This window comes from Paralichthys olivaceus, chromosome 6 (assembly GCF_024713975.1).
Source record: "Paralichthys olivaceus isolate ysfri-2021 chromosome 6, ASM2471397v2, whole genome shotgun sequence".
Classification (NCBI taxonomy): Eukaryota; Metazoa; Chordata; class Actinopteri; order Pleuronectiformes; family Paralichthyidae; genus Paralichthys; species Paralichthys olivaceus.
This window is the reverse complement of record NC_091098.1, coordinates 9,774,965-9,791,104: the sequence shown is the minus strand read 5'-3', so window position 1 is coordinate 9,791,104 and position 16,140 is coordinate 9,774,965. Positions and strand designations below refer to the sequence as shown.

The window sequence follows — 16,140 nt, the reverse complement described above, 5'->3', positions numbered from 1 at the left end:
CAGCACTTCAAAGGCTGCAGTCTCTCTCATCCTGAAACCAAGGCCAGATAAATTAAATCCTAATACTACCCAGCACCCCTCCCTCCACCACTGAGAATGAGGTTCAAAACTGTGTGCACACACAGCGAGACAAGAACTTCAACATGATAAACTTTTGTGTCCCGAAAGACATAATTTGTGTTGCAGCTCTACAGATGAAAACAAGAAAATGGGAGTAAGAAGTCTAAGAATAGAAGTGCAGAAGTCACATTATGAAGCACGAGCACAGCAAGCACGTTTTCAAACTTAGCTAATAGAAGGTTTTTAAAAAGCATATCATTTATATTTAAGTTTGTCAACAGCAAAGAAACAGTGTTTGGATATAGTAACTAAAATGTTCAATTTCTTTTTATTGAATATCAAAGAAAACAACTATGCAAATGTTATTTTAATGTTGCGTTCCAGACAAGGCCTATTTCTGCAGTGGAAGTAAATATGGTCTTAAATGCTTGAATGTCATAGCTTATTTGTTAGCAAACAACTACCCACTTCATTGATAAGAGGCAGAGCAACATTTACAGCCATTTTGCATGATTTCCATCAACAAGCCATTGTGCTGCATGGGCCTATAGCACACAATGGATTTATCAGAGTGTTTTCACTGGAAACAGCTGCCTGCTGCTGTCAGAAACATGGCTGATGATGCATGAGACTGAACTGGAACACAGTTACTGTGCTGTAAAAACAAGACAACAGGCTGAAAGAGGATTAAAAAGCTCTGTAATTCTGCACGCTTGGTGATGACTCCCAGCAACACCATTCTTTGCAAGGCACAGTACTTTCATTCACTGATAAATCAAATAGTAAATTGATTTCAATTAAGTTCTAGTGAATTATTTATGTTTAAATCTGGTTATTTTGTATGAGGGACAAAAAATGACATAAGTAGAAATAGATAAAATAAATGCAGGAATAAATAAATAAATGGTGATTTAAAAAAAGTAAATATATATATACTTTTTATATATATGTGTTTAGCTGCTTGCGAGCCTCGTTCATAATTCTGCAGGAATCAAAATCCTAACACACACACACACACACATACACACGCGCACACACACACACTTGCACAAAGATGGTACTCTCTCTCTTTGTGTGTGTGTGTGTGTGTGTGTGTGTGTGTGTGTCTGTGAGAGAGAGAGAGAAGGCCTGTTTAAAGATATGTGGGTCAGATTCTAAACAAACCTTGGCTTCCTTTGTTCATTTTCTTTTTCCATCCAGTCAGGTCACTGGTTCAAATCCCAGGTTTGTTGTGGCAGAAAAACTCTTTTATCAGTGTTGCAAATTCATATGACATAAGATTATACTTCTACCCTACTTATCTCTCTGCATATAAACAAGTCCTGACCCTTCAGCATTAAACATAGCATCAGTGGCAGCAGTCCCTCTGTGTCCTAGCCATTCTTCTCCTTCCTTCAGACAAGAGTCATAATTCTTGTGGCTCTAGAAGTCTTTTCAGGTAAATGCTCACACGGGTCGTTTCAGGCCTGTGACCAAATGACAATTGCTGTCGTTTTATTGTGAGACAAGTCTCTTCAAACTTAACTTCCTGTTAAAGTAAAGGTCTTCAGGCAGTCATCATTTAAGATCAGATTAATCCCACACCAACCAAATGCATATGTCTTTGCTAAGACATCTAAGAATCAACTTTCTGAATCCACTTCATTTAGTCTCCTTCAACTTGTCAGACCAAATGATACTTTTTTCTGAATAACGTTATAGATAGTTTTGGGTGCAAGGCAACTTTGATTAAGGCAACTTAAATTAGCTTTAACTGTTTAAATTATTGCCATGTATCTGTGTTCCCTGGGTCTTATGTGAATTATTCTGTTAACCGTGCTGTTGTATTTTGTTGGAGCTAGAAGGTGGATACATGGCTCAAGCAGACAAAAATCTGGAAGTGATGTTCAGGTGGGGTCAGGTGGGGTCACGTTGGCTGGGGTATCTACTTGATTCTTTATGCTGCATGTGCTTGTAATTGGTGAAAACAGAATGCCTGGTGATTCAGGTGAAGTCTCAGATAGTTTTCTCTCTGGCTCATTCAGGTTTTGGATGAAGGATAAAGCTAGGATAAGCGATATAGATAATGGTGCAATGGAGACCCTAATAATAAGCATTGCTAAGGAACACAGAACCCTTTTAATGAGCTCAACAGCACGACATATTACGTGAACATCTGTTACAGGTTCTCAATTTGTTGGAGAACATACAATCCTGGCAACCTAGGAGTCATACGTCATTATGTTCCATATAAATAGATGAGAGGTGCCCCCTGGTCTGAAGGGTTAATCAAATTATAACAGTCATGATCGGTCACACTTTTGGTCGGAATCCATCGTCCTGGCAGCGATGAAATGACAACATATGCTAATAAGTTCCTCCCACACACGGTATCAGCTGAGGAAGGAGCTGGGCAGATAAAGCTCATCTGGGTTTTACATCGGCACGGTGAAGAGAGAAAGACAGAAAGTAGTGGAAGAGGTATAATGTGGGCAATAAAACAAAATGTATATACATTAGCACAAACACACATATAAAACCTTATGCCCACTTCTCTGCCTCTCACAACTAGTAAATTTCCCCATTGTGGGATAAATAAAGTATATCTAATCTGAACTATAGAGTTACATAATTACACAGGATCCACTGTGATGATAGAATAAAAAGATGTATGTTTTTAGTTACAAAACGCAGCATAAAGAAACTGATTATCCTCTTGTCAATAGACTCTACTCTCCATCCATACTTGCTGTCCACTCCTCCACTTCCTCCTCTCTATTTCTATCATTTGTTCTCCCCTCTACCTCCACTTCTAATTTATCTCTTGCCTTTTCTCTCCTTCACTGGTTTTCACACCTATAATTCATCCCCTCCTATCTTTCCTCCCCCAGCATCTACCCTCCTCCTCCTCTATACTTCCCCAGCCCTCTAATTTATTCCTCTATTTCCTTCCCCCTTCTTCTTTTTCTCCTCCTCCACCTTTAATTCATACCTTCCATCCTCTCCCCAACTCCCTCTCCTGCTTGTGTCACTCTCTTCTAAACTCTTATCTCTTGCTTTTATGGCTTTTCATCCTCCATTTTCTTTCGCTCTCCTTCTGTTGTTCTCTCCCTCCCTGCCTTTCTTGCTTCTTACAGTGCGAAGGGAGTGTTGGATAAAATCCTCCACTGTTAATCCGGCCAGTGTGTGTCTATGTGTGCACATATGTGTATGCTTATGTACAGATCCCTCCAATGTAACTGCCTCCTCACAATAACATCCCTGGTGTGTGATCCCATAGGACACGTGTGTGTGTGTGTGTGTGTGTGTGTGTGTGTGTGTGTGTGATGTACAAGTTTGCATGCACAAGCCAGGATTAATACTCCAAAACTGTTTAATTAGCGCTGGCGTTAAGAGTATGTAATTAACAAAGCCTTATAACAGAGTTTAATAGAACAAACATGTATAATGTTGTTTATTCAGAGATTTATCTAATTTCAGTTTGGTAGATTTTAAATGAGTTCCCTGTACTGTGTTGGCCTCACAACAGAAAGTCTAAAAGACATCTTACTAGTTTCAATCAAACAATGCTCAGTAACTGACTTTGCTGTTGGCAAAATTTTGTTTAATAGTAAATGGAAACATATTTAAACATACTGCAACTGATTCATATATACTACATCAAACAAGAGTGTGTGTGTAAGGGCTCGTGTGAAATAACTAATCTGATCCTCTGCTTTAGTTAAGGTACAGCATTGGAACAACTCCATTTACAATATATAAATCCCACCTCCTCCATGTTAGTGGGTGGGACATGGACCAAACTAAAAAGGCCAGGTACACATCAAGTAATTTTTTCTCAAAGATAGTTTCTGTCATTTTGGGTAGTGCTCATCATGTGGACTGACACCACATTGCTACTCTGGCTCATTTTTTCTGAATTACTGAATATTATCTTTTACAGTTATATAATTTGAATCATAACCTCAAGCAACTCAAAGGCACTCGAAATATAATTAGAGGTCCCAAGAAACCTCTTAAAGCTTAATCTAGTGACTTCATTGGTCAGATAAATTTAGTTCAGTTCATGTCAGTTTACTTTATTTTCAGTCCACAAAACATATCAAACAAAGGATTTTCAACCAAAAAATAAGTAAATGTTTATTATTAGGCATTTACTTACTCCATGAGTAATTCACACAAACATATGATGGAAAATTCTGATAAATATTTGTCTTTTCTTACATCTACTGTAACTTCAGTGCAGTATTTGCAATACACAAATACAGTATTTCTCATATTGATGGATACTGGACAGGGAGTGAAGAAGAAGAAGAGAAGGATGAGTTTTTTAAGGAAAGGTGAAAGAGGAAGAAGAAAGTAATCAAAGAAAAATCTAAACATTTCTCAGTGGACTAAAGTAAAGAGAAGAAATAAAACTGTTCAGAGGAGACAGATCTCTGGAGGCAGGGATTAAGATGGAGATATAGAACAAGAGTAAGTTGTTCTGAAAATAGGAGGAGGAGGACGTGTTGATGTGGGAGGGCTCCAGTGAAATATGTTCTTTGTTGTCACATAAAAGTGTGACTCGTCACATACTGATGTAAGCTGTGCAGCGAGTGGTGAAACCTGCCTCAGAACAGACATGGTGTCACTGGGTTCAAGAGTGTTAAATAATTAGACAGTCAGGGAATCAGGAGGTATCCATCGAAGGAGGGCAGAAGATTGTTCTGACATGTTCAAATGAATAATAGAATATACAAAAAAATTGAAAAGTTTTATAGTAATTGAATTGTAATTGAAAGACAAAAGGGGTGAAGTTTTGGAAGTTATTCCTTTGTGTTTTATTACACGCTGTTACAGGAGACAGTTGCTGCTGTGTAGGAAACACCAGTTAACATTACACATACTTTCATGTGTGTGTCCTCCTGTACTTTGACTGTTGGCTATATCTCAGAGAATGTGCACAGCTCAGCAGATGCTGCAGCTACATTTAGAGTGAATTGATAGGTCTAATCAACCATCAATCATAAACTGTCTGTGCCCTTATTGGCATCAATGTTTGGCCAGGGGTTGCTGCTGTATTGCTGCAGGAAATGTTCATATAAAGTTCACTGTCAGTCTGTGATTGCGGATGATCGTCATCATAATGCAGTAGGCAGAGGCAGGACGTAATGTATGAATTCTGCTGAGGAGATCACGTGATTTTGTTTCCAGGACATCGATAAACAGCGTTGGCTGTTATCACCACAAATATTTCTCACATTTTTTTTTGCGTCTGTCATGTGTTAAAATCGTAATCAACAACTAAATCAATCTCTGGTGCTTTCACCACCACCATCATCATTGTCGTCTCTCTGTTGTCCACTTCAAACGGCTGCCACCTCTCCCCACATTTCCTCCTTATTCCACTCTCTCTCTCTCTCTCTATCTTATAACTAGGGGCTAAGTTGAATTGCTGTGCATGTGCATGCACTTGTGCATGGTTGGTGTCACTCACTTTCTCCTCTTCTTATTCTTTCTCCATCTGCATGTCATTTTATTCTGGTTTGCCTTAAGCTGCACAGGCCTCCTCCATTTTGCATTGATGTGAACCGTGTGTCTACGTGTGTGTGTGTCTGTAAGTATGAGTGTATGTGTGCACTGCAGTAGAGTGCAGCCTGAAGCAGCAGCCAGTGCCAGGGAAGGGTGCGCTCGAGCAGAACAATGGCACTCTGGGTAAAAATAGCCCTCTCTCTGTTGGGGGGAGAGAAAAGGAGACGGACCAGGGAGAGAGAGAAGAGAGCTAAGAGGAAAGGGAAGATGTTTAGCGATCATGTAGTGAAGAGATAAAAGAGAGAGGAACTGCAGGAGCTAATGTGTGAAAAGTAAAGAAAATGGATGAGAATGAAACCGAGAAGAGAAGTATTCTACTCCATATCTTCAATGAAGGGAGGCAGTATTTACACAATAGTATTTGATTATGTTAAGTATGTTAATAATTAATGAAAAAATTACATTAATGAGAATATTTTTCTGAAATAAATATTCATGAATAAATAAATATGGCAAGTTTGTGTACAATTGCGTGTAAAATACACAAATTGCAATAAAACCATGTTTTTCCGTTATGCATCAGATAAAGGGAAAGAAGGCAACACCAAATCCCCTTAAGACGATGCATTTTTCCTCTGGGCCAATTTGTGACAAGTACATAACACTCATTGATGAGTAATAGTGAGGCCTCCCTGCGGCTGAGGGGTAACATGGGGGTTGAGCACAGAGATGAGTTATTTCTATACTTCTGTCAGGAATCCAATCCAGTACTAGAAGAGATATGATGCGCAGTAGATCCGTATGAATTAAAGACAGATCCATTACTTTTCCTTTTATTGAACAGAAAAGAAAGGAAGCCTGTAAAAAGGGAGAAGGTAGGAAATGTAAAGGAAATACAGGGGGCAGGACGGTGACCAAAATACAATCCCCCAACAGATTTCAAAAGGACTTTTAGAAAGAAAGAGGAGAAAGGGGAGAGAGTCTGAAGGCATAACATGCTTCAGAGTCACAGCCGCGGAAGAAAAGAAAACAGCAGCGCTTCTCAAAGAGAGTTAGTACTGATGGAGCATTTTAGTGAGCGTTATTGACAGGAGGAGAAAGGCTCAGATTGTTGGTGCTATGTAGGTTAAGTGGTGCAGCGATGGAGCACTCTGCAAGACAACACACACACACACACGTTATGTGATATGTCTGACTTTAGGGTCTAAAACTGATTCAACAGTCTCAGACACTACTGTACAGTTGGCTGCTCACACACACACAAACACACTTTAATGTGTGTCTTTTTCACTTTTTGAAAAATCAGTCAGTTAATACTAATAGTTGCTCTCTGAGTTATTCACTTACTGGTTTCAGCTTCTTTTTCTCTCATACCCTTCATGCTCAGACAGCTGAACACAGCCTGATGAAGTCTGGTCGGGTTCTCCGATTGCTTAAGTGTTTTGACACTTGCACTATTCATTTCTTCCACTTTTGAAAATGCTCCTCTGCATTTTGGATGCTGGAATCTTTTCAGTGGAAGAAAGACATTTTGAAGAATGTGTGGGTTTGACAATTGCTTTAAAGAGAGTAGCAGAAAAATGGCCCTGAGATTGTTCACATTTTCAGAGCAACTCAAGATGACTAAATTGTGATCCTCAGGGAGAGCTGGGTTGGGAGAGCCAGATAGATCCATTGTCTCTGCTCAACTTCTTTTGGCTCTATGTGTTTTGCTGTTGCCTACCAGATTTGCGACAACAAAAACAAAAGCTCAGAGAGGTTGAGCTTTTTGGAGCTGCTGGACACATGATCAAGGCTTTAGCAGAACAAACAAACAAACTAGCAACAGTTTCTGCCAAATATCTGTCTAACCTTTGCTGGCAGTAAAAAGGCAATGAGAGATCATCTGTAGATCGACTGTAATACTGAGTGATGGATGTTTTTTTTTGGTGTGAGAAAAATAAAATTTAGGGCTTTGCTAGTTTTCAATTTTTTTTTATCTTCTTCCGTTTTTGTTGACCTACTAATAACTCAATGTATCAAAGGTTGTCATGGTTTTAAACTTTGTGGTCTGTAATTAACACTACAGTAGTGTCCACTACTCGAACCTGAAAAGCATTAGTCACTTACATTAGTCGATGGGACGGAGGGAGATGGAGTCTTTTGTTTGGCACCTAATCAGAGATAAACTCTCAAAAGGGATTCTGATAAAGAGAAAGCTGGAGCGAGATAAAGTGAGGAGAGATAAAAAGAAGAGAAAAAGACAAAATGAGAAATAGTGTAAGGAAGAGGCTTGCTGAGTTTGTTGCAAAGAGAGAAAACAGAAAGGATTCAATGAGTGGGTGGAAAAGAGCAGAGATGGAAGATAAGTGTCGAGGAGGAAGGGGCTGCGTCTATCAATAATTCATGACATGAGTTATACAGCTGCTCTCCAGCCCCAAACAACAGCTACTGCCCTGGTAGAGACAGAAATAATAAACATGTGGTGAGGAGATACTGGAGGGAGAAAGAACCTTTAAAATTATGTAAATTGGATAAACAAAGTAGCAGTTGATTCTCAATGGATTCTTATAATTAAGCATGAATATAAGTAAATGTAAATGTATAACCCTCTACTGCATCAACTTTCATGCTCCGCCCCAAAGACTGTGGAAAGATTGACAACCAGCTACACTTCTATCTATCCAGAAATTAAGCTAAAATATATAGCCCGCCATCCTGCGTATTTGGAGCCAGAGTCTGCATAGTATAGTGATTGGGGGAGGAGCCCAGGTTGCAAAGTCCTGCTGATGCACATGCTCAACAAATCGAGAGCCATTCTCAACTGGTGTCAACTAAAGTTTATATAGCATTAAATAGATAATTAATACCAAAATTACCAGAAAAATGTATCTGGCGAGTACTTTGACTTTTTAGTTTGGTGCATGTCCCATCCACAAACATGGATGAGTCATGATTCAGAGTCTATACTGCAGACACCCCAACATTAACTAAGAGGCTTTGGCTTTTTGGGAGATGTCATGTGATCCATCTTTATATACAGCCTTCAGTAGGCATCCAGAGAAATGGTAGGGATTGGTAAGAGATTGAATATATGAAAACTATGAATAAACAACTATTTGCTGAGAGTTCACAAACAAAAACATAAAAAAAAAGTGATGAGTCAATACTATGCTTGTGCATAGTGTGTGGCAGGATATTTTATGTGTGTGTGCAGTTTTTGTCAATCTGCCTCACAGTGTGAGTTGAGTTGATGTGATGAAAATAGCATGCAGGACTTGCAGCCTTCAGAGTGACATGGCCATTTAGAAGTGTGCGTAAGCCAACTTCATAATGTTTCTGCCATGTCTGGAAATAAGATTTGCTGGGTGTATGCAGCATGTGTGTGTTTGTCTCTTTAGCTCTGTAATTGGAATTGACACAATTAATGTTAAGAATTTGAAATTGTGTTAAAGGGTCAATCTTATTTAACCCGAGAAGTTGAACTGAACACATCATTCATAAGTGTGACCCCGGAAGAGAAGTTGAACAGCAGAGAGGATGAAATGCCTTTTTGCACACACGCGCACACACACACACACGCGCAGTAATAACAGAGTTTTTAAAAAGGCTTTTTATAAACCAATCAGTATTACATTCCAAAGCTCAATCTGATAGCACCTTTAATAAAATCAGGTCTTGTGACGTCAAATAACTTTTATTGACCATATTATAGTTATGATTTAATAACAAAGTATTACCATGGGGTGATTGTCATTAACTACTGTTTTTTGTTCTCACTCTGTTTCAGAAAAAGGAGTGGTTATGTCTCAACTGTCAGACCCAGCGGCTGATGTCTGGAGGCAGTCTTGACGATCCTCCCCTACCCGTTTCTCATCCGTCTCCAAAGCACCAGCCAATGGGCTCGCCCCGTCACCAGGTGCCAGCCAGCCAGCAGAGCCCACTCCACAAACCTATCAATCAGCAGGGGCTCAAGACAGGCCAGGCCCAGAAATCGCAGACAGGAACTAGCATTGGCGGACCGTTCGCACCCACTGCCGCCAAACAACCGACCGACACCAAGACCACGATGCCAGCTGTGGCACCGGTACCAACGAAGGACACCCAGCAACAACCTAAAGCCACAGAGACAAAGCCCAAGTCAGAGTCTGAGAACCAAACTCTCAAAGAGAACAAAACCTCCCAGAAGAAAGGAGAGCAGATTGCACCAATCAAGGAAATAAAGAAGTCCAGGCATTATGATGTAAGTCAGATTTTTAAATAACATTAGTCCAGTGTTTGTATGTTGAACTATCGTGAGAAACCAAAAGGTGATGCTAATGATAAAATGGTTTGACCAGTGTCACTTGTGAAAGGTGAACCAAACAAATAATGTACTAACCGAGGCACTAATGTTGTGACGGCTGTTCAGATTTTTTTCAACTGCTCTTTGAACAAAGGGAGCCTAGTCTTACTTGTCTAAGAGCCATTCTTGTGAACAGTGTGCCCAAATTTCATCCACTGCCAGCCCTAAATTAGTAAAACCATGACAGTGACACTACTCCCCTTTACGTAAACAGTAGGAACATTCAAGAAGGGCAAAGGGTAGGGAGACTTCTCACCCTTCATGCACTATATTGGTATCAGAGTAAGCTCTTGCCCAATAATAATGTCCTATTGTTTCTCTCAGGATTGTTTATTGTATGCGAAGCCATTTTAAATAATCAGCAAGTGGTTGTGATCACTTTTAAACCCACTTTTATATGTTAGTGGATTTTTTTGAGAAATTTAACTTGTCTTAAGGTTATGTGTCAGTGTGGAGTGGTTGCCTGCTATAAGGAAACTTTAAAGGAAACACTTAGAGGCACAATTTAAGTGCTGCAACATTTTTACTACCTCTAAACCATAGTGTCACAGTCAGGCTTATGGACGAAACATTGCTATTGTTGTGTGAATATTTTACTTTGACAGAATCTATCCAGGTTGCGTGACTATGCATAGCTGTTTCCACATGGCTCTGCTTCACATTCATGCAGTTTTTCCATCACTTAGATGAGTTTAAGCCAAAACTGTAATCTTGACATCAGGGCAATCAAACAGGTAGGGTGTAATACATTTCCCAGTCCATGGTTCAATTGATTCCTCTTTTATTTTTTTTAATGCAACTTGTTAATTCCCCCACCCTGCTGACTTGAATGTGCCCAGGGGCTCTGCAATCTCAGGGTTAACATCCTTCTTCCTGAGCTAATTAAACTAGCCTAACTAGCCAGATTTAATCAGGGATCCGATTACTTGATCATCGGGCCCAAATAATTACACAGCTGGAAGACAATAGGTGTAGCCTAATGTGTGACAATATACAGAAATCCTCAATACCTAACCACATCCCAACTCCTCTGATCCTACAGACTCACATAATAGCATGGTTGAGTTGTTTGTGTACATGTTGCTCCATAGTGCCGTGTTTTCACGGAAATTGTGTGAAACAAAGGAAGCAAAAAGTGCCCCAGTGGCCTAATGGATAAGGCACTGGCCTCCTAAGCCAGGGATTGTGGGTTCAAGTCCCATCTGGGGTGTCTGACAGCAGAGTGCAGCGAGATCGCACTGGGCCCAGATCCCAGAGTTTGATAGAGTGAAACTATCCTCTGCTATCCCACTTTTAATAGGACATTATTGTCTGTAGATGTTTCACAAAGACTAACTAAAGCTGCTTAATATAGTACCTCCTTAAGTTGACATACAGCGTCATCTGATACATGACATTTCCCAGTTACCCATATTGACTAAGTTAGTTATTTGCAAAACTAGTGGAAAAAAGACAACAGAGAGCAGGATGATGTCATGGCTTTTCATGTTGAACTGCTAGTAACTGTCAACTCTGCTAACAGATGTAATGCACTGGCTACTGTGAAATACCTATTGAAATACACCTTGTTAATTTACTGCACACACAATGTAAGGAGGAAAAAACCTGGAGTAATAGAAAATGATATCTTTATTATGTAATTCATACAGCCAAAGCTTTGAACACAGGGACAATCGATCACAGTCTGAGTCCCATACTCCCTCCCCTGCAGTGCCTCTGCATGGGCAGAAAACTAGTGTAAGGGCCCTGCCAATCTAATTCACACCACAAGAGAGTTACACACTGTTAAGACACGGCAACTTAATACAGCAATGCAACTCACACAGAAACTACACCCCCTCAGCGCACAACACACAATATTGCACCACAATAAACAATGCACTAGTGCTATCCGGGCACATGCAACAGTACCTGAGGATCTAATCAAGGTCCCTCAGCTTGTTTTCCCCAGCCCCAGTACTAGGCTTTAAGCAGGCTCTTAAAATCAATAACATGTAATGTTACACACAAGATGTGACACACATTATTTCCAAAAGAATGAGTCGATTAAAACCACTTAACTCTCCCGGGGTTTGAGACCCTCCTCCGGGGTCTGAGCTTTGGCGCTGGTCCGGCTTCAGTCAAAGTCTGTTGTGGGGAACACCGCTGGTCCAGTGCAGCGAAGCATCTCCAATTGTGCTGCAGGAGAGCCTCTTCCTACCGGCTGGAGAGTTGACAAAAGCACTCCAACTTTCCCCACTACCTCTGTCTCACCTCTACCTGACGCCAGAACCTCACCCTACAACCCGCTGTCTATCTTCACCGCTGGCAGTCCTAAACAGCATGCAAACTGCACCTGCCCTCAGATAAAGCGTGCCACACGACCGCTTACTCGGTTAGGGTTCAGCCCTGCAGCGTTCACTGAGCTCTGCTCTCCACCAAAGCTGCGTGTCCACTCACTGTGCTCTTTTCAACTTGCTCTCTGAAACCTCCTCCAACCACAGGTGCAATCACTTACCCTCATCTCAGGTGCAATCACTCGCTCTCCTCTCGTCCCCTCTCCCCATACACAGTGACATTCACTACACTATCAATATCTGTAAAGATTGAAGACTTTTCGTCTGCAACCCAAAAGGCCTATGGGAGGTTTCAAGCTTTTCACCTCTGTCAGTCATCTACTTACAATTCAGTCCTGAGTTCTCTTCCCCCAGACACCTCAATACCCAACCACACCCCCCCAACTCCTGTGACCCCAAAGGCTAACATAATAGCAGGGTTGAGTTGCTTGTGTACATGTTGCTCCATAGTGTCGTGTTGTCAGGGAAATTGTGTGAAACAAAGAAAGCAAAAAGTGCCCCAGTGGCCTAATGGATAAGGCACTGGCCTCCTAAGCCAGGGATTGTGGGTTCAAGTCCCATCTGGGGTGTCTGTCAGCAGAAGGGGGGGTCCTATAACCCACAGGTTGATAGATTGAAACTATCCTCTGCTGTCCAACTTTTGATAGGAGGTTATTGTCTATAAGCAGAAGCTACAGCAGCTTAATTCAGTACCTCCTTAAGTTGGTAGACAATGAACAACATGGAACACATACAGCATCTTCTGATACATGATTTCTCCCAATTACCTATGTTGACTGAGTTAGTTAAATCCACAGGCATTTTCAAAAGTGGAGGAAAGAACAAGCTGATGTCAACTCTGCTAATAAACTCAGCAAAAAAAGAAACATCCCTTTTTCAGGACTGTGTATTTCAACAATAATGTTGTAAAAACCCAAATAACTTTACAGATCTTCATTGTAAAGGGTTCAAACAATGTTTTCCATGCATGTTCAATTAACCATAATCAATTAATTAACATGCACCTGTGGAATGGTCGTTAAGACCTTAACAGCTTACAGAGAGTAGGGATTTAAGGTCACAGTTCTAAAAACGCAGGACACTAAAGAGACTTGTCTACCGACTGTGAAAAACACCCAGGGAAAGATGCCCAGGGTCCCTGCTCATCTGCGTGAACGTGCATTAGGCATGCTGCAGGGAGGCATGAGGACTGCTGATTTGGCCAGGGCAATAAATTGCCATGTCCGCACTGTGAGACGTCTAAGACAGCGCTACAGGGAGACAGGAAGGACAGCTGATCATCCTCGCAGTGGAAGACCACGTGTAACAACACCTGCACAGGATCGGTACATCCGAATATCACACCTGCGTGACAGGTACAGGATGGCCACAACAACTGCACGAGTCACACCAGGAACACACAATCCCTCCATCAGTGCTCAGACTGTCCGCAATAGGCTGAGAGAGGCTGGACTGAGGGCTTGTAGGCCTGTTGTAAGGCAGGTCCTTACCAGACATCACCAGCAACAACACCGCCTATGGGCACAAACCCACCTTAGCTGGACCAGACAGGAGTGGCAAAAAATTGCTCTTCACTGATGAGTCACAGTTTTGTCTCACCAGGGGTGATGGACGGATTCGTGTTTATTGTCGAAGGAATGAGCGTTACACCGAGGCCTGTAACCTGGAGCGGGATCAATTTGGAGGTGGGGGGTCCGTCATGGTCCGGGGCGGTATATCACATCACCATCGGACTGAGCTTGTTGTCATTGCAGGCAATCTCAATGCCTTGCGGTACAGGGAAGACATCCTCCTCCCTCATCCTCCACCCTTTATGCATGCTCATCCGGACATGATCCTCCAGCAGGACAATGCCACCAGCCATACTGCTCGTTCTGTGCGTGAGTTTCTGCATGACAGCAATGTCAGTGTTCTGCCATGGCCAGCGAAGAACCCGGATCTCAATCCCATTGAGCACGTCTGGGACCTGTTGGATTGCAGGGTGAGGGCTAGGGCCATTCCCCCCAGAAATGTCCAGGAACTTGCAAGTGCCTCGGTGGAAGAGTGGGGTAACATCTCACAGCAAGAACTGACAAATCTTGTCCAGTCCATGAGGAGGAGATGCACTGCAGTACTTCAAGCAGCTGGTGGCCACACCAGATACTGACTGGTACTTTTGATTTTGAGCCTCCCTTCATTCAGGGACACATTATTCTATTTCTGTTAGTCACATGTCTGTGAAACATTTTTAGTTTATGTCTTAAGGTGTTGAGTCTTTTAGTGTTCATACAAATATTTACACACATTAAGTTTACTGAAAGTAAAAACAGTTGAAAGTCAGAGGACGTTTCTTTTTTTGCTGAGTATAGATGTAATGCACTGGCTACTGTATAATACCTATCAATATCTGTTAAGATCTTCAGTTGTGTCTACTGCAGTTTAACAACTGTACATAGTTGACAGACTTTTCGTCTGCAGCCCAACAACCGTACATAGGAAACTGATCTAGGTTGTGTTTCTTGAAGACTTTTTTCATCTGCAACCCAAAAGGCCTCTTTAGTTCTAACTGACTATGGGAGACTCACATAATAGCATGGTTGAGTTGTTTGTGTACATGTTGCTCCATAGTGCCGTGTTTTCACCGAAATTGTGTGAAACAAAGGAAGCAAAAAGTGCCCCAGTGGCCTAATGGATAAGGCACTGGCCTCCTAAGCCAGGGATTGTGGGTTCGAGTCCCATCTGGGGTGTCTGACAGCAGAGCGGCACAGCTGAAGAGTGCTGGGCTCAGAACCCAGAGCTTGATAGACTGAACCAATCATCTGCTACCCTACTTTTAATAGGAAATTATTGTACAGCTTAATACAGTACCTCCTTAAGTTGGTAGATAATGAACAGCATGGAACACATACATGACACATACAGTCATCTGATACATGACATTTCCCAATTAGTCAATTTAATCCACAGCATTTGCAAAAGTGGTGGAAAGACAACAACAGAGAGAAGGCTGATGTCATCACTGTCAACTCTGCTAATAGATGTAATGCACTATCTGTGAAGATCTTCAGTGGTATCTACTGCACTTTAACAATTGTGAATAGTTCACAGACTTTTCGTCTGCAACCCAACAGACGTTGGGTAATTTTGTTTGGGTTTGTGTTGTCTGACCCTTGAGAAGCTGATCAACCAGCTATTGTCAAATTCAATCACATCGATGTTATTTTCAAGGATTTGAAAGTTGTGTTTATACAATGTTAAAAGACAAATGAACAATTGTGGTCATGCAATTGTGATTACAGCGTATATTACATATTTGTTTTGTTTTTTCTCACAGATAATCCCAGTATTAATGCTATTTTTCTAAAGACAAAAAACAAGGAGTAAATTCAACAAAATCATTCTTTTAACAATTAAATATTTTTTCTGAATTTCCCTTTTTTGGTAAAGAATGTAATTTCTGTGTTCATTCACATTCATATATTAAATCTCTTTTGTTTGAACCACTGTACATAGGAAACTGGATTCGCTTGTGTTTCTTGAAGACTTTTTGTCTGCAACCCAAAAGGCTTGTGGGAGGTTTCAAGCTTTTCATTCTGTCAGTCCTCTACTTACAATTCAGTCCTGAGTTCTCTGCCCAGACACCTCAATACCCAACCACACCCCCCCCAACTCCTGTGACCCTAAAGACTCACATTATAGCAGGGTTGAGTTGCTTGTGTACATGTCGCTCCATAGTGCCGTGTTTTCAGCGAAATTGTGTGAAACAAATGGAGCAAAAAGTGCCCCAGTGGCCTAATGGATAAGGCACTGGCCTCCTAAGCCAGGGATTGTGGGTTTGAGTCCCATCTGGGGTGTTTGACGGCAGAGTGGCGCAGTGGAAGGGTGCTGGGCTGATAACCCAGAGCTCGATAGACTGAACAGATCCTCTGCTATCCCACTTTTAATAGG

General features: G+C 41.4%; 2 protein-coding genes and 4 non-coding genes across 10 annotated transcripts in view; all 6 read left to right on the top strand.

Moving 5' to 3' along the window:
* bsna (bassoon presynaptic cytomatrix protein a) overlaps nt 1-16,140 on the top strand; it is a 130,593-nt gene that overhangs the window by 75,740 nt on the left and 38,713 nt on the right. For all 5 annotated transcript variants that reach the window (XM_069526208.1, XM_069526211.1, XM_069526209.1 and 2 more), the window contains one exon: nt 9,323-9,775. In XM_069526208.1, coding sequence (XP_069382309.1) covers nt 9,323-9,775 — 453 coding nt within the window. The remainder of the gene's footprint in view (nt 1-9,322; nt 9,776-16,140) is intronic.
* Nucleotides 11,015-11,087, top strand: trnar-ccu (transfer RNA arginine (anticodon CCU)). Its single transcript has one exon. It is a non-coding gene; the product is annotated as a tRNA-Arg (tRNA).
* trnar-ccu (transfer RNA arginine (anticodon CCU)) lies at nt 12,710-12,782 on the top strand. Its single transcript has one exon. It is a non-coding gene; the product is annotated as a tRNA-Arg (tRNA).
* On the top strand, nt 13,064-14,563 carry LOC109630516 (uncharacterized). Its single transcript, XM_020088754.2, has 2 exons — nt 13,064-13,776; nt 13,872-14,563. Exons 1-2 carry the CDS (start codon nt 13,339-13,341, stop codon nt 14,046-14,048), a joined length of 615 nt encoding a protein of 204 aa, XP_019944313.2. The 5' UTR covers nt 13,064-13,338; the 3' UTR covers nt 14,049-14,563.
* Nucleotides 14,867-14,939, top strand: trnar-ccu (transfer RNA arginine (anticodon CCU)). The gene has a single exon. It is a non-coding gene; the product is annotated as a tRNA-Arg (tRNA).
* Nucleotides 15,974-16,046, top strand: trnar-ccu (transfer RNA arginine (anticodon CCU)). Its single transcript has one exon. It is a non-coding gene; the product is annotated as a tRNA-Arg (tRNA).